This window comes from Syngnathoides biaculeatus, chromosome 10 (assembly GCF_019802595.1).
Source record: "Syngnathoides biaculeatus isolate LvHL_M chromosome 10, ASM1980259v1, whole genome shotgun sequence".
In the NCBI taxonomy this organism is placed as follows: Eukaryota; Metazoa; Chordata; class Actinopteri; order Syngnathiformes; family Syngnathidae; genus Syngnathoides; species Syngnathoides biaculeatus.
In genome coordinates, this window is record NC_084649.1 from 28351762 (window position 1) to 28373764 (window position 22003).

Here is a 22003-nt window from a genome sequence, read left to right on the forward strand (position 1 = left end):
CACACCACACTTGCGCATGGAGTACCACAGTTCCTCTCTTGGTACTCTGTCATAGGCATTCTCTAGGTCTACAAAGACACAATCTAGCTCCTTCTGACCTTCTCTGTACTTCTCCACGACCATCCTCAAGGCAAATAATGCATCTGTGCTACTCTCTCAGCATGAAACCGTACTGTTGCTCGCAGATACTTCTGTCCTGAGTCTAGCCTCCACTACTCTTTCCCATAAGTTCATTGTGTGGCTCATCATCTTTATTCCTCTGTAGTTTCCACAGTTCTGAACATCGCCTTTGTTCTTAAAAATGGGGACGAGCACACTTTTCCTCCATTCTTCTGGCATATTCTCTCCTGCTAGTATTCTATTGAATAATTTGGTCAAAAACTCCACAGCCACCTCTCCAAATTGCATCCATACCTCCACTGGTATGTCATCAGGACCAACTGTCTTTCCACTTTTCATTCTGTTCAGTGCCTTTCTGACTTCCCCCTTACTAATCATTGCCACTTCCTGATCATTCACGCTTGCCTCTTCAACTCTACCTTCTCTTACATTGTCTACATTCATTAGGGTTAGGGCAACCATTGTGAAGATAGGCAGCTCAGAAAATGAATGGATGTGTTTTTGGGGAAATGGCCTTTTGTGTACGTGGAAATAAGCTTTAGCTCTTTGAGTCCACGTCACAACAAATGGAGCAAAAACAAGTGTGGAAATTTGAAGCCGAAAGTTTACATATACTGCGCAAAAACACATTTCATTTGGTGTGTCACTGTCTGAAGTCAACTCAGACCAAACCTCCCCTGTTTCAGGTCAGTCAGGATCACCAAAATTATTTGTCAAATAGCGCAAAAATAAGATAATTGTTCCCGATATATTTTGATTATTTTCTTTGAGAAATGTGCTTTGAGAAAGTGGGGAAGGTCAGATGATGAGGTAATGGGTTTGGAAGCTCCTGAGAGGTTAACTCACGTGAGAGTTAACTGACAGCTCACTTGAGGGTGTATTTAAGGCCACACATCAAACACTGCCCTTCCTTGTTCGAAATCATGGGGAAATTAAAAAAAAAAAAAAAAAAAAAAATCAGCCAGGAAATCAAAGAATCATGGAGCTCCACATGTCTGGCTCATCCTTGGATGTCTGAATCAATACCAGCATAAACGCAAAAGACCTTACGAAGATACAGGATGAAACTTGGAAGAAACTGTCATTATCCACAGTGAAACGAGTCATGGGCTGAAAGGCCACTCACCGAGAATAAACCCATTACTCCCAATGAAACATAAAAAAGCAAGTTCTTTGAAATGTGAAAACCAAAAGAAATTTGCCAGAAAATCAGAGAAAGAATCCTGGAGTTCCACAAGTCTAGCTCATCCTTGAGTGCAATTTTCAGATGCTTAAAGGTCCCACCTTAATTTCTTCAAACAATTTATTGCAAGTATAAACATCATGGGAATGTCTAACGATAACACCGCTCAGGAAGGAGACAGGCTCTGTGTCCCAGAGATGATTGTGTTTTGGTCCGAAATGTGGCTATAAACACTAGAATAAAAGCTAAAGACCTTGTTAAGATGCCGGATGAAGCTGGTAAGAAAGTGACATTATCCACAGTGAAACGAGTCCTGCACCAACAAGGGCTGAAAGGTCACTCACGGAGAATGAAGCCAAGGCTACAGTCTACAAAAAGACACCAAGACAGATCTTAACTTCTTCATGCCCTGATTAAACTAAAGTAGAGCTGTTTGGCCATAACGTTACATCTGGAGGAAAAATGAGGAAGCTCGTAGATGTGAGAACACATTACCAATTGTTAACCATGGAGGTAGCAGCATCAAGTGGGGCTGTTTTTCAGCAGCAGGAACTGGAGCTCTACATAAAATAGATGGCATCATGAATAAGAGTATTAGATGGAACGGAATGCAGTGAGCACAGTGGGCAGGCTTGCACTTGGCAAGCCCACAACTGTTTGGCGCAATGTAAACCATCGTGCTCTCCCAAACAGACATAGGCACCTGTCATGGATGGCTGCCCATCAAGTCCCCTCAGTCAGAGCCGTTATACACTCCCGTTGTATGTCAGCGCAAGAAACATGCCACCAACCAGGTTGTGAGGCCCCTGAGTTGGTAAGCCTTCTCTTCTCGGAGTGGAGTGCTACCGTAGACCTGTGGGGGACAGCCGGCCACCTGCAATTCCCAGACTTACCAGCAAAGGAGGTCCTACATGGACAAGTCGTGCTCTATGGGGTGAGTCAGTCAAGGTATATGAAGGAGGAGTTCGAGAGGCACTGGCTCACTATTGCCGCCATCAAGACCTCCAGAAATTTGCTAGTATGGGTGCACAGACAGCCAGCCCCCACCATCACCGGGTCCAGATGGCTGCAGTCACCATTGAGGCTGCATGTGGCAGCCACAAAGAAGAGTCATCTGTGCCCACCCAGAGGAGGGAACGCAAAGGTCTCAACAGCGGCAGCCTGACTCAATGGTAGAGGAAGGAACGAAGAAATGAACAACCTCAGCGACCGTCACTGGAGACCATGGCAGGATCCTGGACCACGCTGTTTGCGAGTGTAATATAAAGTCCGCATAGTAAAGGATTATTAAGAGCCTGCACAGAAGAAAATTGAGATTTTCGTACTGTATCTACTGCCTTAAAAAAAAAAAAAAAAAAAAAAGCTCAGGCAGTTTTCATGTTCCTGTAAGTTTTATTAGCTCTTATGACAATGTTTGTAATGTAAAGGATAGCGCATGCTCCCCATTTTAAATTGTAAATGTTTTAATGTAAAGTCCTGTTAACAGAGACAATATCATTGTTCAAAAGAAAAAATGCATGGAGATAAGAAGGCAACATGTCAAGACATCAGCTAGGAAGCTAAAACACACGAGTAAATGGGTCTTCCAAATGGACAATTACTAGGTATACTGGCAAAATGGTGAAAAAGTGACTTGAGGTTAAAGTGTATTCCTTCGAGTGGCTATCACAAAACCGTGATCTGAATCCCATCGAAGATTTGTAGGCAGATCTGGAAAAAGCATGTGCAAGCAAGACAATTGAGAAACTGGAAGGAGGAATAGGCCAGGATTCCAGCAGAAGACTGTCAAAAGCTTGTGGAAAGTTACCGAAAATGTTTGACTCAAGTCATGCATTTAAAAGGAAATGCTTCTCGATATAAATGAAATGTAAGTAAACTTTTGACCTCAAAGAAAAGAATATAAAATTTGCTAAGATTCTATCTGTAATTATAGCGACATTTAACACAATTCATGAATTCGTGACCCTGACTGACCTGAAACAGGACAGGTAAAGTATGATTTGACTTCAGACAGTCAGACAAAGAGATTTGTGATTTTGCACAGTGTATGTAAACTTCTGGTTTCAACGGTGTGTGTTTGTCTGTGTGCGTGCATGTATGTATGTATGTATACAGTAAAGCCTCGGTTTTCGAACGTCCCTGTTTTTGAACAAAAATTTCAAGATTTTTTTGCTTCTGTTTTTGAACGAAAATCGGCACTCAAACGACGCTGAAAAACCCCGGAAATAACATATTGCGCGCGGCCAGACCAGCTGACCCACTACGCGCTTAGTTGTGAATCATCACACCGCTGAAAAAAAACAGAAATAACATAATGCGCCCGGCTCAACCAGTTGAATCCAGCCATGACCCATTTTGTTAGTCTATTCGAACGCCACCCCCCCACCGGAAAAAAAAAAAAAAAAAACGGAAATGACGTAACGCGCGCGGTGCAATCAGCGCACTTTTGTTATTCTGTATAACGCAGCCTCTGTACACAGACGTGTCCCAGCAGCAGTTTTCTTCTCATCTCATCATCTCGTTTTAACCCACTATCATGACTCCAAAGAAGGCAAGTGGCGGTAGTCAGGTGATAAAAAACTGGTGGTGAAAAAAGTTCAGCGTAAAACTGTCAACTTCAAAAAATAATTGATAGCCAAATAATGAATCTGGTGTGCGTGTTTCTGAGCTATCGAAGAAGTATGGCATGGCAAAATTGACGATAAGCACCATTCTGAAACCAAAGGACGCCCTTAAAGCAAATTATGTTGCTAAAGGAGCAACCGTGTTGACCAAGCAGAAGCCACACATCTTGGAGGAAGTTGAAAGGTTGCGTTTAATTTTCATAAACGAACAGTTAGCTGGGGATAGTGTTGGCGAGGAAGGGATTTGCGCAAAAGCTAGAAATTTGTATGCTGATTTAAAGAAAAAAGACCCGAGTCTAGTTCCTGAGGGCTTTGAATTTAAAGCTAGTCGAGGATGGTTTGACAAATTACACAAAATAAGTGCGATACACTGTTGTACGTCATGGGGAGGCTGCAAAGACCAGGCTACCGCGGAAAAGTTCAAGGCCGAGTTTGCCCGTTTTGTCAAGGCTGAGGAATACCTTCCCCAACAAGTTTTCAACTGTTTCTGGGAGAAAATGCCACAAAGGACCTACATCACCTACATCACGCAAGGAAAAGTCGATGCCAGGCTACAAGTCTATGAAGGACAGGTTTATGCTTCTTTTTTTGTGGTAATGCTAGTGCCGATTTCAAGATCAACCTGGTGCTAGTGTATCATTCTGAGAATCCCCATGCAGTCAAGCAAAATAACATTATGAAGCGTACATTGCCTGTTATGTGGAGGTCCAACACCAAAGCTTTGTTGCCCTGGCAATTTTGTACCAAGTGGGTGCATGAGGTGTTTTCCCCGACCTGAAAGCCTATTTGGAGGAGAGAAACTTGCCCCTACGCTGCCTTCTGCTTATGGACAATTTGCCTGCCCACCCTCTAGGTTTGGAGGATAACTTAGATTAATTTTAATTAACCAAAGTCAGGTTTCTTCCTCGTAATATAACGCTTTTGATTCAACCCATGGACCAGCAAGTCATTGCCAATTTCAAGAAATTCTATACCAAATTTCTTTTCAAAGATGCTTCGAGATGACGAGTGACACTCAGCTAACTCTTCGAGATTTTTGGAAAGATCATTTCAACATTTACCACAGCATCACCATCGTGGACAAAGCTTGGAGGCAGGTCAACACATAGGACCATGAACACTGCATGGAGGAAATTGTGGCCCGAACGTGTTACTGAGCGTGATTTTGAAGGTTTTGCAGCTGTTGCAGGGCCTTCTCCAGCTGCTGGTGGCAACGTGATGTATCCAGAGGATCGTCAACTCATCCATGAAATCGTGACAATGGGCCACAGTCTCAGTTTGCAGATGGACAGCGATGATGTTGATGATCTGCTGGAGGAGCATCGTGTCGAGCTCACTACCAGAGAACTCCTGTACCTTCAGGAAGAGCAGAAGACGACATTGGAGGAGATGTCGTCCGATGACACTGAAGGCAAGAAGGACGTCCCAAGTGCTGACATCAAAGCCATCTCTTTCGTCGAACGTCATCACCCCAATAAATCTGAATGTAGCAGAGCACTCCAAAATTTTAATGATGTCATGATGAGCCACTTCAGAATGATCTTGAGAGACGGCTGAAACAAATAACATGAGATTCGTTTTTTGTGAGAAGGGGCGACTCACCACCCCCGAAGACATTTGATACATACTATTGAAGCATTTCTCTTTTCTTTTAAGTTATGAATGTTTTTGTGTGTTACTTTTTGTAAAAATGAAAAAAAAAAAAGTTTTTTCCCCCTCATTATTTTGTTAATTAAAAAAAAAGTTTACAAGTTTCCCATCTCTGGTGTGTAAGTCACCGAGGTGGTTAAAAAGCTCTTTGGTGGCTGGCCCCCGGGGGTGGATGAGATGCGGCAGGAGTTCCTAACTTTTATGGATAGAATTTCTGGGCGCAGCCGAGTGAAGTATGAATAATTTTATTGTGTTGTTTTTCCATATTTAAAAGATGTTTCGCAATAGCTTCGTATATGTTTCGCAATAGCTTTGTATAACCTAAAAGATGTTTGCAATAGCTCTGTATAACCAGCGAAATCATAAAACGATGTTTCAACATAACATATGAGGTCGTGCAACGCCATCTGTTGGTAACAAAGAATAGTGTGGCGTCAGGTGGGATGAATTGGCCACTCACCCCTCCTTCCGCACACGCTTAGAGTATAAAAGGAGAACTTTGGATACTCTCGGTAGAGTCTGCTGCGGGTTGCGTACGGACGCCCAGCCGGTATTGAAGCTTGCTCTACCTGGAGTGTTGGCTCTCCCTCCTATTGGCGCACGGTAAGAGCTGAATGTTCTTCTAAGATCTGGTTGGATATTACTTAGCTTCATACCACGTGATTTGTGCTTGTGCTTGTGTTACCATTTCTGTGTGGGACCAATAAAGTGCCAATTGTTGGTAGCCAGAAGTGTGTCTTGTCTTCATTTCTGAGTGCCTATCTCCAACGATCCTATTAAAATTTGATACCGAACTCCTGAGCGAGGTATCAGAAATGTTTTAAAACATTTTTGGCGTTGTCGGCAGGATCGCGGAGAATACATTCAGAAATGGCTTGTTGCTTTAAGAGCAAAACTGTGAAGGAGGTGGAAGTAGCCTCAAGTTTTGAGTGTAAACGGTGAAGGGAACGGAGGTGGCTCCCAACAAGGATGGCGTCTCCGACTGGGAGAGCCTTGGATTTGAAGAAATAGGGAAACTCCTTAGACGGTACGGGGGACGCCCTAAGCCGTGGATAGGAGAAATTCCCTTGGTAACTCCACCGCTGCTACAGCGCATGCTAAGCAGGGTGGATGTGAGGGACAAAGCCCCGCTAGGTGGCGTCCGAGAGATGTTGTGGATTTTTGCCGAAGCCTGGAAGGAAAGAATAAAGGCTTTGGATAAAGTATGCGCTTCTGAAATGCAAAAAGATAAAAAGATAGCGCAACTTGAAGAGAATATTAAAGCGCTTGAATCTGACCAAGCTAAAGCGCAGAAAATCTTAGAGAAATCAGTGGCATTTATTTCTTCTATGGCGCGCGAGAAAAGTAACAAAAGACCGCGTCGCATCGACCCAAAACAGGTCCGCTCTTTCGGTGTGGCACTCCAGGAAGACTGGGAGCCAGAGGGATGGAATGGCGACATATGGGGAGATGGCGACATGCAATATGGCGGGGAAATGAAACCTCAACCGCTGTACCCATAACTTGGACATCTCCAAGTTAAACCCATCTCGCGGAGACGGGAGGAACAGCATGTTGTCTTGCCCGTCTTTGAAGAACAGCGAGATGAGAATAATGTACCTATAGTTGATAGGGAAGGAAACCCTATAATGAGGCGAATAGAACAGCCTCAGCCGCCGCCCAGAATGACGATAACAAAAGAGGACTTCTCTCAGGAAGAGATAGCCCATTTAACATCAAAGTATCGACAAAAGCAGGGAGAACCAGCTGATTCTTGGCTCAGGCGGATGTATGAGGAAGGAGCTGACGCCATAGAGCTTGACTCAGAGGACTTTTCGCGATTTGGAGGATTGAGTTCAGATTCTCGAATGAATGCCGAGTTTCGTGCAAACGGGAGAGCAATGGCGGTAGGTGATTCTTTTTCGCATTTTGCCTTGTACGCTATGACAGCGCAATCTGTGTATCCAACGTGGCATGATTGGCCCGAGATCAAAGGGCCTTGGGTAACCATCCACGACGCAATTCACAGGATGGGGAGATTGTGTACGCGCGAGTCGATATCGCGAGCAGGTCAAGCTTTTATTGATGAAACAGCAGTGCCAAAGGTGGTGCGTGATGCAATGATTCGAGACGCACCCCCCCACTACAGGTCTGCGATACCATTTTGTTAGGAGCCGTCGATAACAGCTTCAGTGACGTGAAAACGCGCTTGTTGGAGTTGGCGACTTTGGGAGATTGGGGAGACACAGTACATCAGCCTCGCCCTGAGAATTACAGGTCCGAAGGCGGGAGTAGTAGGCGAGAAATGTGGAAAACACTCATTGCAGCGGGAGTACCAGCAGAAGAAATTGACGGGCTACCCACAAGTGCCTTGGCTGCAAGATGCAAACAAAGGGGATTGAAGGTAAGTTGCTTTAGCAGGGGATCAAAGGGAAAATCAGAAATTGCTCAGCTGGCCACCATCTTAAAGGGAATGATGACGCCGGCAGCTCAACCAACAGCGCCTCCCTTGGATGCATTTGAGGATGAAGAAGAGGAAAAGGAAGATACAGACTCAAGCGACGACATGCTAGTAGACACAAGAGGCCCAGTTACGTGGCTGCCATCAGAAAAGGCAAGGCCAAGGGAAAAGGAAAGGGGAGAAGTAAAGATCGAAGGTCCAAAAGCTTGGATCTTCTTAGCTAGGATAGAGGTCAAACTCAGATAACCAGGTAGAACAAAACTTCACATCGATGGAACATAGGGGATATCCGGCCCCATGTTCCAATGGAAATTTATTGGGCTAATTCGGTACAACGTGTATCTGCACTGGTTGATACAGGAGCGGAGGCCTCTTTAATTCACGGGAACCCTGACAAAATGAGGGGAGAAATAGTTCCATTGAGGGGCTTGGGAGGTCAAATTGTAAATGGGAAGGCAGTTACGTTGCCTTTAAAAATTGGAAGAATGCCAATTCGCAAATTTGAAGTGGTGGTTACTCCAGTACCAGAGTGGATAGTTGGAATGGACATTCTAGCTGGAATGACACTGTATTTACAGATGGGAAAATTCCAATTTGGAACTGATATCAACATTCGAACGATCTTTGCGGGGAAGGTGAAAATGACCCCGTTTCCTATCCCTGAGGCCACCGAAACTGTTTGCCAAAAACAATACAGAATTCCTGGGGGACAGGAAGAGATTGCTGCTACTATAAAAGAATATTTAGAGGCAGGAGTTCTGAAGACGATCACAACTAAGTGGAACAACCCCTTGTGGCCGGTGAGAAAATCTGACGGCACTTGGCGCATGATGGTAGATTACCAACGATTGAACAAACTGACACCAGCACTGACGTCAGCTGTCCCGGATGCTATTAGCATCATTGAAAGGATACAGCATCACAGTGGAACCTGGTATGGAGTGATGGATTTGGCCAACGCCTTTTTCACCATACCAATTCCCGAGGACAAAATTGAACAGTTTGCATTTACCTGGGAAGGAAGACAGTACACCTTTACTCGTCTCCCTCAAGGGTACCTGCATAGCCCAACGATATGTCACAGGATTGTGGCAGAGCACCTAGCGGAAGTACCGGTGCCCCGACACATGTTGGTGTCACATTACATCGATGATATCATGATACAGGGAAACACTGAACCGGAAGTGAAAGAATGGCTGAGTAAAATCATTGAGCAACTGAAAGAGTCTGGTTGGGAAATAAACCCTGCTAAAATCCAAGGACCTGCCCAGACTGCCATATTTCTGGGGATAATTTGGAACAAGGGGGAAAGAGAGATTACAACCAAAGCAAAAGAAAAGGTGGCGAACTTCCCAGTGCCACACAGCAAAAAGGATGCTCAAAAATACATTGGGCTCTTTGGGTTTTGGAGACATCACATTCCCCATTTGGGACAAATTCTCCAACCCTTGTACAAATGTACTAGGAAGAAGGAGGATTTTGATTGGGGGCCTGAACAACAGGCATCGTTTGAATTGGCAAAAGACGCCATTCAACAGGCAGTATCTTTGGGGAAAATGCAATCAGGACCTGTGGAGCTGCAGGTGTCTGCGTTAAACGACTACGCAAATTGGAGTTTGTGGCAAAAGCAGGGGAAAATCAGAAAGCCTCTAGGCTTTTGGTCACGAAAACTGACTGACGCAGGGATAAAATATACTCCCTTTGAAAAACAACTATTAGCATGTTATTGGGCGTTAGTAGAGACGGAAGCACAGACAGTAGGTCATGAAGTAATAATGAGAACTCATATTCCTTTATTGACCTGGGTGATGAGTAATCCCACCACCCACAGGATAGGACTGCACAGGAGGCAAGCATCATAAAATGGAAATGGTATATTTCAGAGCGAGTGAAACCAGGAATAAAGGGCGTCGATGTTGCACGAGCAAATTGCAGACGTTCCCGAGAAGGATGAGGTCCCATTCGAGGTGAAGCCTCTGGAAGAATCCCCGGTGAAAGCTGGAAAAAAGTGGGATGAATTGACCGACAATGAGAAACAAAATGCCTGGTTTACAGATGGTTCTTGTCAGTATCATGCTGGCAAGCGAAAGTGGAAAGCTGGGGCGTTCAATCCACAGGCAGGACAGTCCCTAGAAGAAATGGGAGAAGGAAAGAGCAGTCAGTGGGCTGAGCTAAAAGCTGTGCACATGGTAATAATGCAGGGAGGACCCATGGGAGCCCACCTGTATTCAGACTCATGGTCAGTGGTGCAAGGACTACTAACCTGGATGCCAACATGGCATGCTACTAATTGGAAGATACACAACAAGGAAGTGTGGGGCAAAGAACTATGGGCACAGATATGGGAAAAGGCAAAGGAAATTCCCATTACTGTGTCACATGTGGATGCACACACTAACCGTACAGATGCGGAAGCCCTGTACAACCGAGCCGCCGACCAACTAGCAAAAATCATGGTGGTCGCGCGAGAGTCGAGTCCAGGCCTTGCGAGGTGGGCCCACTACAAGGCAGGACACTGGGGCGTTCAGGGAACACTGCAGTGGGCAAGAGACCGGGGAATTGATTTAAAATTGGATGATGTCAAAACTGCAATCATGAATTGCGAGGAATGCCAACATCACAAGAGGGGAGTCCCGCAACATGTCCAGGGACAGTTGCATAGAGGGAAAAGTTCAGGACAAATTTGGCAAATGGATTTCATTGGCCCGATGCCCTTATCAAAAGGGTGCAAATTTGTGTGTACTGCTGTTGACACCTTCTCAGGAGTATTGGTGGTACACCCTTGCAAACATGCCAATCAGAATAGCACCATCAAGTGCTTGAATTTGATTAAAGGGTATTATGGAACACCCCAAATACAATCAGACAACGGAACCCATTTCACAGGAAATGCGGTGCGAAAATGGTCTCAGGAACAAAACGTGGAATGGATTTATCACATTCCATATCACCCACAACCTGCAGGATTGATTGAACGCATGAATGGGCTATTGAAGGAAACGATGAGGAAAAATGCTTCTGACAGAACCCTCAATAAATGGCGAGAACAATTGGAGTTGTCGGTTGAACAACTCAACAACCGACCGGTGGGATCAGGAGTGACCCCACTGATCCGGATGATCTCCAATCAAGAAACGGTAAGCACTGAGGGAACCATTAAAATGTGGAAAATAGATCCAAATGCGGAAATTCCGGTAAGAGCCACGCCAGGCTCTGCTGGACTGGATTTGCGGACACTAAATACAGAAACCATCCTTCCACAAGAAATCCAAATTGTGAGAACAGGGTTGGGACTACAATGTCCGAAAGGGACATATGGTCATGTTCTACCAAGGAGTGGTTTATCCCTGAAAGGGTTAACTATCCAAGCAGGGGTAATCGACACGGATTACCAAGGGGAAATTGGAATAATATGCAAATTGTTCGCAGACCAACCCTTGATTTTGGAAAAAGGAAGCAAATTGGCTCAATTGGTAATTAAACCCTGTAATATGACAACGGTACAGGAAATTCCAAAACCTGTATTACAAACGATGAGGGAGGATGGAGGATTCAGCTCGACGGACAAAGCGGGAGCTAAAGTATGGGTTAAACAACCCTTCAGGCCACCAAGGGCTGCCGAAATTATTGCACAGGGATCAGATGCAACAGTCAGCGTGTTGTATCTAGGACAGGAAAAATGGGTAAATGTACCCATCAGTAAATGCTATTTGCGAGAATACTAATCATGTTTTCTTTTGTCAATAGTGGTAACCATATCTGTTGCAGCTTGGTGTGTGTTTGCTGAAGTGGGAGCTGTTGATTGGACAACCCTCGACGGGAGAACGCAGAGATGGAGGACATCCGGCGCCGAGGAATTGGAAATGACTGGGTCATCTGCCTCCTTGCCGTTGGTGTCATGGTCCGACTCTCCTGGGGAATGACCGAAGGTCATGCATGCGAGACAAGCCAGTTCATCGGGATAAGGGAATATAGATTTTCAGTCAACATCACCTGTGATCTTCCCATAATGATGTGTAAGTCCACCACCGAAGTGATACGGGGGAGTAAGGTCACAGTCTCCGCTTCCTGCGTCATGTGTATGTGGGATTTGGACGAATGGAGATATTGGGGGTGTCATGCTGATCATCGAGGAATGACTTGGACGCAAATGCAGAAGAGGATTTCACCATCAGGGAGGTTGGGGATGATGGTGATATGATGTGGGGGTATGATATCACTGTCATTTCTAAAGAAACAATGACGCCAAAAATAACTCAAACACACTTGATTCCCATTCTTGACACCTGTACACACCTAGCTCAAGCAGTGGTTGAAACCAAGATATACTGGACAATTCACTTTCCCCCGATGCCGATATGTAACAGAATAAAAAGGGAATGGTATGATACTTTGTTGGGGGGAACGGGAACTGTATTGGGATTGGCAAATACTGCTGATAATGAAGTAACTAGAACCATGCTGTCCAATACTGGAGAACACTCAGCCAGGGCCTTGCATCAAATAGGGGTTTGGCTTCCTAAGGCTCTGGTGGGACAAAAAGAAAATGCAGAACTTTGGAAAACAGTGTTTAATTGGGATATCAAATTATGGTACGAAGCAGGGGAAGTGTTTCAGAACTTGGAAAAACAAGAGTAGCTGGACAGTATGTAGTATTCAAACTCTACACGCTGCGGCTCAAAAAGAGTCGTTTCTAAGGATAGTTATGTCGGGAAATTATCAAGAGTGGCGGAAGGTTTGGAATATTTCCAACTCTTTGTGGTTGACATTACATCCCGAACATACCAAATGTGACAAACATAAATGTACGGGGTATTGGACTCAGTACAACGTGACGACAACAAAGATGGTTTGTAAATATCAAGTTTTGCCTATTATAACGACAAGTGGATATTGGTTTTTACACATGGACGGAGAGTGGTTTGAACCAAAAACCAACAAAACCTTTAAATCAGATTTATGTGACTTAACAGACCAAGGGCTGGCTTGCAGATTACAACATGCGTACTCGAATCCGTGCCTAACCGACTCAGAGGTTGTACTTTGTGATTGGACTAGGGAGCCAGCCAGAGAGATGATGTGGCAAGTTGGACCGCATACTCTCTGTGTGGCTACAACACAAAATAACTCACAAGTACCTTCGGTTCCTTTTGTAGGATGCCTTCGAGATGTACACATATGGCGCTGGGGAAATATGACGTATCGTTTGACCAACTATTCGGAGTCCCGCAGGTTGACTGCGGTCCAGTGGGAGGTACTACGCTCCCCCTGGTCAGTGTCTCTGGAACGATTCAAATGCGCATTGGAGAGTTCTACAGACATCCAAAAACTCATCAAGTCACATGCATCTAACATTTCCAGTCTCATGGTGTCAACTCTGGTAGTAAGCGGGGAAGTAGTGCATGCCGCTAAATTAGTACAACAGGCGTCAGCTCATCATTGGTGGGACATCTTCACAGGAATATTCTCCACTGCGCGTGCTACTTTCGTGCCACCCTTGATCGTGTTAATGATTTTTGTTTGTGTGCTTACGCTATGCAATATGGGAACTTGCTATTATGTGCGTCGCATACGAATAGAGGTAGAAAAGGAAATATATAATCGCCTATAATCAATTGCTTACATTTTGAATGATTGGAAAAACATCAAGAGTGGAATGAAGTGTGAATAATTTTATTGTGTTGTTTTTCGATATTTAAAAGATGTTTCGCAATAGCTTCGTATATGTTTCGCAATAGCTTCGTATATGTTCGCAATAGCTTTGTATAACCTAAAAGATGTTCGCAATAGCTCTGTATAACCAGCGAAATCATAAAAGGATGTTTCAACATAACATGAGGTCGTGCAACGCCATCTGTTGGTAACAAAGAATATAGTGGCGTCAGGTGGGATGAATTGGCCACTCACCCCTCCTTCTGCACACGCTTAGAGTATAAAAGGAGAACTTTGGATACTCTCGGTAGAGTCTGCTGCGGGTTGCGTACGGACGCCCAGCCGGTATTGAAGCTTGCTCTACCTGGAGTGTTGGCTCTCCCTCCTATTGGCGCACGGTAAGAGCTGGATATTCTTCTAAGAGCTGGTTGGATATTACTTAGCTTCATACCACGTGATTTGTGCTTGTGCTTGTGTTACCATTTCTGTGTGGGACCAATAAAGTGCCAATTGTTGGTAGCCAGAAGTGTGTCTTGTCTTCATTTCTGAGTGCCTATCTCCAACGATCCTATTAAAATTTGATACCGAACTCCTGAGCGAGGTATCAGAAATGTTTTAAAACACTGAGGCATAGAGGGTGTCTGGTTTGGTGGCCTCGGCATTGCATCTCTGGTCTTTGCAGAGGATGTGGTTCTGTTGCTTCATCAAGAGGTGCGCTCCAAGGCTCAGAGGAGCAGTTAACAGCAGAGTGTGAAGCAGCTGGGATGAGAATCAGTACCTCAAAAATATACAATTTTTTTTTTTTACAGGAGCCACATAAGAAACCAGAATTGTGTCAGAGGGCCACAGCTTTGATAACTTGAACTTAATTCTCAACTATGCCGCATTGTAAAATGCATCAAAGTCTATATTTTGAATAGCCGATACGGGTAATTGGAATAAAAATATTCTGTAAATATGTATGTCAAATGAGATAATACTACAATAGAAGTAATTCTAAAAAACAATCACATCAAACACAGAAACATGTAACTTGTTTTCACTTCATTTACCTCTTCAGGGAGAATAACCCAGTCTGTCTTGCGCTTGAACAAGGACATTGAAATCTGGCAGGCTGACTGAGGCGGCTATGAGAAGGACATTATAGGTGGTCCAGCAGAGGTGGTCAACAGTGACCGAGGTGTGGTCTGTGCTTGGATTTATTGAACTTCATCACTGAGAATGTCTGTTCACATATGTAATTTGATCCAAAGAGGACTAAAATCATCCGAGCATGCCTTGTCAGGTGTAGAAAGTTGCACTCTGAGAGAAGAATAAAATTCCAGCAGTGCACTCACCATGTTCTGTCTCATTTTCTTCCAAAAGTGTAACAAATTGTGATTTAATGCTCTCGCTCTGATAAAATTAACTATTCTAATTACAGCACTAACAACATGGTTAACTTTTAATACTGATTTACACATTTCCTGATTTATAACACAATGTGTCAGTTTCTTCACAGGGTTAAAATCTGTCACCTGCATTCTTTTTAAAAGTCGACCCAGTCAGACTTGGACAACGGTCCATTGTCACACCAGCCCATTTGTCCCATTTCAGTCCCAATTTGTGAAAACGTGACGTTACCTCTGAAGAAGTCACTCCCACCCGTGGTCCCTTTCATTAATCTTATATGAATGCTAGCTACTTAATAATTTGAAAGTCTGCAGTTATACCACGTAAGAAGATGAACAGCTGAGCAGTGTCACGTACATCGGAGCTCTCATCCAATGTCGGAAAAAAATAGTCAAAGCCGAACCCTCGGTTCTTTAACTGAAGCTCTAAGTTTCCATCGATGCCCTCAACCTGCCTGTTACAGTCACGAGAGTGGCACAATCTCAAATTCCCCCCTTTTCTCCAGGCTTATCAGCCTCAAGACGAATCAGCGCAACAGGTCCAAATAAGCACTCCTTATTAAACTGTGTTAGAAACCACCCTACTTTTTGGGCGACTTTGGTGAGAAATGACCGAACTTGTCCTGACAACTGCATCTCTGGGTGTGCAATGTTTTGTAAAAAAAAATAAATACTTGTTGGCTTCGCAGTTTTACTGGCAACGCATCAGACTTTCAGGTGCATCAGGTCTGTGTCAGACAATTCATATGGAACTGTAAAGTACACTGGATTTCCTTGATGAAACCAACTTAGGACAAAGGCTCAGGGGGAAAATTTTAAAACTAATGTATTTGTAGTTTATTTTATCTTTCTTTGAAAACATTGTTAAATGTTGGTATCACGTAGTGGTCTATTTAATTGATGCCACAAAAAAATGCCTAAATTATTGCTCTGACAAAGGTCGAGGAAACTATTGATGCAATACATCAGAATTTCATTCTGTGGGTGGATGTTTGATATAAAATGTTATTCACGAAACATTGTCATGTAGATGATTTCCTTCAGTTGATATTTTTCCTTCACTATGGTGTAGCTAGTACACGGTGATCTAACAAGGTGCCAAGATCAACTCCCACAACTGATAAACTCTGCATTCCTCAATGATGTCCCGCTGAGCAAGATGATCACAGGTTTGTCTACCAGACTAACCAAACTAACAGCTCCCCTAAAACTTGTTTCTCCATTGAACAAAGAACGTTTGCTGTGAAGGACTTAGATGCCGACCAAATGTAAAAATCTTGGGACGATGTCAACACTAGATTTTTGTTCCACAGTCCACAGATTAAACTATTACTTCTAAACTTTGAATTCAGTTAAATCCCCGTCTTTTTGCAGGAACTCAAAATTAAGTTAAATTAACTATTTGTCAAATGTGACAGGACTGTCTGGGCCAATGGATGGAACACTGGTGACACTCGCTGGCATTTGAGAATTACTACAAGTCTGAACACTCACTGCCCACAGCTTTCACCAAAATTAAATGTCTGTTTTGACATTTTACAAATCTTACATGAATATCTAAGTGTATACAAGGATACCAATGCCGTTGATGACTTTCAACAAGTCTGTCAACTGAATTAGATGTTTTACCTCACACAAAACAAATGTTCCATCACAAATAAAGTGCTCTTAGTCACCACATGAAACACTCATTGCATAGATTAACTTGTGTGTGTGCGTGAGTGTCACAATACAAAAGATGGAACTTCATCTTTTATTCCAGTTGTTTAAAGCCACAAATAACCCATTCATCGATAATTTTTCTGAGCAGTTTCTACTCAAGAGTTGCGGGAGGGCAGGAAGCAATCTCAGCTGTCATTGGCCAGGATGCAGGGTACACCATGGACTCGTTGCCAGCCAAACCCAGGGCACAGAGACAGAACAGTCACATTCACAATCACACCTAGGGGCAATTTAGAGTCACCAATTAATGCATGTTTTTGGGATGTGAAAGGAAACCAGAGTTCCTGTAGAAAAGCCACGAAGGCACAGACAGAACATGCAAACTCCACACAAGCAGGGCCAGGATTTGAATGCCGGTCCTTAGAACTGTGAAGCCAATGCTCTCCAGCTGTTCCACCGTGTCACTGCCATAAATATTCCTAGGATAAATTCAATACTAAAAGCTGCGGTCTGCCTTCCAGCTGTGTCCTGGGCATGAAAGACAGGCACCCTAGGTGCGAATTCTTCAGCTTGCTGAAGATATTGGCACACAGCCTACCTCTCATCATGAGCTGGCAGAGATGGACTGAACCTTCCTCGCCGCGCCAATGAGTACGCACGACAGAAGCACTCCGCCCACGCCATAAACTGCATTTTGTGTGTGAAGCATCTTACCGATGAACATCCATCTGGAAGGAATTGCGGCACATGTTTTTCCTGAGCACGCGATGAAGAATGTCATCCCAAATGCTCTGTCACCCTGGACTTGAACTCCTTTTCGGTTCACTCTCTTTCTTCCTTTTGTTCAAATCCACCTGTTCAGCGCCCCTGCCCAGCCATTGGCAAGACTGAGCAGCCCGACTAAATTCTCTTCCAGGCAGCATGAGGAAAGTCATCCGTTTCCCAAGTACAAATTGGTGCATAATTGGGTTAAAGGGGAAATTCAGTGCTTTGCATGAATAGTGTATCCAATAGGTCATGTAATATGTACCCTATTTTGACAATGTAATGTTAAATCCTCTCTCATTTAATAGTGTTCTGAGAAGATTTTTAATCGACAATTACGAATTTTCAGGGGCGCTGCCATTTTCGCGAGTCACATGACCTACGTGCGCGGATCTTATTCTTTTCCTTTCGGCTTGTCCCGTTAGGGGTCGCCACAGCGTGTCATCTTTTGCCATCTTAGCCTATCTCCTGCATCTTCCTCTCTAACCCCAACTGCCCTCATGTCTTCCCTCACCACATCCATAAACCTTCTCTTTGGTCTTCCTCTCTTTTGCCTGAGAGCTCCATCCTCAGCATCCTTCTACCAATATACTCACTCTCTCTCCTCTGAAAATGTCCAAACCATCAAAGTCTGCTCTCTCGAATCTTGTCTCCAAAACATTCAACTTTGGCTGTCCCTCTAATGAGCTCATTTCTAATCCTATCCAACCTGGTCACTCCGAGCGAGAACTTCAACATCTTCATTTCTGCCACCTCCAGTTCAGCTTCCTGTTGTTTCTTCAGTGCCACCGTCTCTAATCCGTACATCATGGCCGGCCTCACCACTGTTTTGTAAACTTTGCCCTTCATCCTAGCAGACACTCTTCTGTCACATAACACACCAGACACCTTTCGCCAGCTGTTCCAACCTGCTTGGACCCGTTTCTTCACTTCCTTACCACACTCACCATTGCTCTGGATTGTTGACCCTAAATATTTGAAGTCGTCCACCCTCGCTATCTCTTCTCCCTGTAGCCTCACTCTTCCTCCTCCACTTTTCTCATTCACGCACATATATTCTGTTTAACTTTGGCTAATCTTCATTCCTCTCCTTTCCAGTGCATGTCTCCATCTTTCTAATTGTTCCTCTGCATGCTCCCTGCTTTCACTGCATATCACAATATCATCTGCGAACATCATGGTCCAAGGGGATTCCAGTCTAATCTCATCTGTCGGCCTATCCATTACCACTGCAAAAAGGAAGGGGTTCAAAGCTGATCCCTGATGCAGTCCCACCTCAACCTTAAATTCCTCTGTCACACCTAAGGCACACCTCACCTTTGTTCTGCTGCCATCATACATGTCCTGTACTATTTTAACATACTTCTCTGCCACACCAGACTGACGCATGCAGTACCACAGTTCCTCTCTTGGTACTCTGTCATGGGCTTTCTCTAGATCCACAAAGACACAATGTAGCTCCTTCTGACCTTCTCTCTACTTTTCCACTAGCATCCTCAAGGCAAATAATGCATCTGTGGTACTCTTTCTAGGCATGAAACCATACTGTTGCTCGCAGTTTCTTACTTCTGTCCTGAGGCTAGCCTCCACTACTCTTTCCCATAACTTCACTGTGTGGCTCATCAACGTTATTCCTCTATAGTTCCCACAGCTCTGAACATCCCCTTTGTTCTTAAAAATGGGAACTAGAACACTTTTCCTCCATTGTTCAGGCATCTTTTCGCCCGCTAGTATTCTGTTGAATAAGTTGGTCAAAAACTCCACAGCCATCTCTCCAAATTGCTTCCATACCTCTCTGTATGTCATCAGGACCAACTGCCTTTCCATTTTTCATCCTTTGTAGTTCCTCTCCTCGCGAGACTTGAACTGGTGTCTTTGCTTCCTTTTTTGTCCTGTTTAATGAATGTCTGATTGGTGAACCTGACAGCATATTATTTGATTAAAAATGTGTGATTTTTCCCTCACATGAGGAATAATCATGATTAACAATTATATTGAGCAAAATAATCAGCATAATAATTTTGGCAATTATTATGATTATTATCAACTAGTGTCAATTATTTTGACACGATATTGACAAAAGTTATTCGCTCACCTGCTTTGACTTAAATATAATCTGATCTGAATTAACATCTTCAGTCTAAGAGATTGGTCCACCTTTTTTTTTTTTCCAATAACTCACCCTTTTGAAAATGTCTTCCACAAGGTTGATGTTGCCACAAGGACAGAAGGTATAGCAGTGTGTTCTTGGGAATTCCTGACCATTGTTCTCGAAGTTGATGATTTTTAGGCCACACAGTGATGTTAGACAAGAAGGCCTGGCTCTCAGTCTCTAATTCAAGGTGTTCTCTCAGGGTGGCATGAGGTCAACTCACCTACATCAGATTCTCTCATCCAAGTCATAATAGACTTTACACATTTTGGAACAGGAAGGGGTCATCCCCAAACTGTTCCCACAAAGTTGGAGCAATGATTTGTCCAAAAATTCTTGGGAGTGCTGAACCCATCCTTTCACTAGACCTCGGGACCCAATATTTTGTAGAAACAGTTCTTTTGTTTCTAACATGGCAGTTGCACCAATGTACAAAGCAAGGACCATCAACACATGAATGATAGAGTCTGGTGTGAATGAACTTGACTGGGTTGCATAGAGTCCAGATTTCAAGCCTCCAGAATGAATGAATTAGAATGGACACTGAGAGCCAGGCAGTTTCATTCAACATGAGTGTGTGACCCCAGAAATGCACTTCTGGAAGTATGGTCAGAAATTCCCAAAAACAAACTCTTAAATCTTGTGGCGACCTTCCCAGCAGAGTTAAAGCTGTTTGTTTGAGCTTCTAAGGGTATACCATCATCATATGGAACCCAACGGATTAGAAATCAGATGACTTCAATTAAATGAATAGTTTTAGCAATAAAGCTTAGCTTGATCATAACAATATAAACAGTCAGTAGGTTATGCATTTCTACAGAAAAAGACATCTTTTAAGTATTATTAAAAAAACTTTTACACTCTCTTCCAAGTTAAGTGCATTTAAATGCAGACTGAAACCATCCATCCATCCACCTTCTACTTCTTGCACACTGAATCATTGTTTTCTTGAAAAAAAAAAGCAACACCGCATCAAATGAAAGCAGAGATAATTGTAACTTTTCCACTTACTTTATTGTCCCTGTGAGGATTTTGCCAGCATATTGCATTCCATTAAGAGCAATGTACATTCTCAGAATTTCATTGGTTCCCTAAAATGAATCAGAAAAGGACAAATCAATGATTGCTGCAGGAGAAAGAAGACACTTAACCCTAATCAATTAAAGCAATTAAGGAATTCTTACTGAGCATTTCAAACTAAAAATCTAAATTTCATCAAAACAAATTACATTATCTCTTCTTCTTTTCCCTTCGGCTTGTTCCGTTAGGGGTCCCCACAGTGTGCATGGATGAGAATGACCAATTTGGAAAAAGACTGAAAACGTCTTCCTTCGGCAGGGGGTGGGGGTCTTTCAAAGGGGGGTGCAGGAATGAAGATGAGCCAAAGTAAAACAGAATATATGTGCGTGAATAAGAGGGAGGGAGGGGAAAGAGTGAGGCTCCGGGAGAAGAGATAGCGAGGGAGGACTTCAAATACTTGGGTCAACAATCTGGAGCAATGGTGAGTCTGGTAAGGAAGTGAAGAAACGTATCAAAGCAGGTTGGAACAGCTGGCGGAAAGTGTCTGGTGTTCTATGTGACAGAAGAATATCTGCTGGGATGAAGGATATAGTTTATAAAACAGTGGTGAGGCTGGCCATGATGTGGATTACAGACTTTGGCACTAAAGAAACAACAGGAACCAGAACAGCAGGTAGCAGAAATGAAGATGCTGAAGTTCTTGCTTCGAGTAAGCAGATTGGATAGGATTAGAAATGAGCTCATTAGAGGAACAGCCAAAGTTGGATTTTTTTGGAGACAAGGTTAGAGAGAGCAGATTTCGATGGTTTGGACATGTTCAGAGATGAGAGAGTGAGTATATTGGCAGAAGGGTGCTGAGGATGGAGCTGCCAGGCAAAAGAGCGAGAGGAAGACCAAAGAAAAGGTTGATGGAATGTTGAGGGAGGACATGAGGACAGCAGGTGTTAGAGAGGAAGATGCACGAGATGGGCTTGGATGGAAAACGATGATACGCTGTGCCAACCCCTAACGGGACAAGCTGAAAGGAAAAGAAGAAGATAAACACCTATTTTAATGCAAACAGATAATGCCGTAAAGGGATAGCAATGCTGTAAACAAATAGGAATGCCGTTTTCCGCTATCACAGCTGTGACTAATTTCATGACGAGCGTTGCCGATAGATGCTGGCGGCCGGTCTTGATCACAGCCTCGCCCCGTGTCAAGCCATACCCCCCCCTTCCAAATTTTCTAAACGGATTTACACGTTTCACAAAAACGACAATTTCAGCTGAAAAAACTCATCCCTGAGCGTGTCCTGCATCTTCCACTCGAACACCAACTGCCCTCATGTCTTCTCTTTTGCCT

The 22003-nt window shown here is 43.7% G+C and overlaps 1 protein-coding gene across 16 annotated transcripts in view; it reads right to left on the reverse strand.

Moving 5' to 3' along the window:
• acad9 (acyl-CoA dehydrogenase family, member 9) overlaps nt 1-22003 on the reverse strand; it is a 110903-nt gene that overhangs the window by 41259 nt on the left and 47641 nt on the right. For 13 of the 16 annotated variants that reach the window (XR_009796802.1, XR_009796801.1, XR_009796803.1 and 10 more), the window contains one exon: nt 20651-20730. Coding sequence is in view for 13 of the 16 variants with exons in the window: in XM_061832272.1 (XP_061688256.1) it covers nt 20651-20730 (80 nt within the window). In the remaining 3 variants the exon portion in view is untranslated. Of the gene's footprint in view, nt 1-4988; nt 5481-13113; nt 13299-19278; nt 19380-20650; nt 20731-22003 lie in introns of those variants that run through there. The other 3 variants (XM_061832275.1, XM_061832269.1, XM_061832278.1) reach the window with 3 other exon arrangements.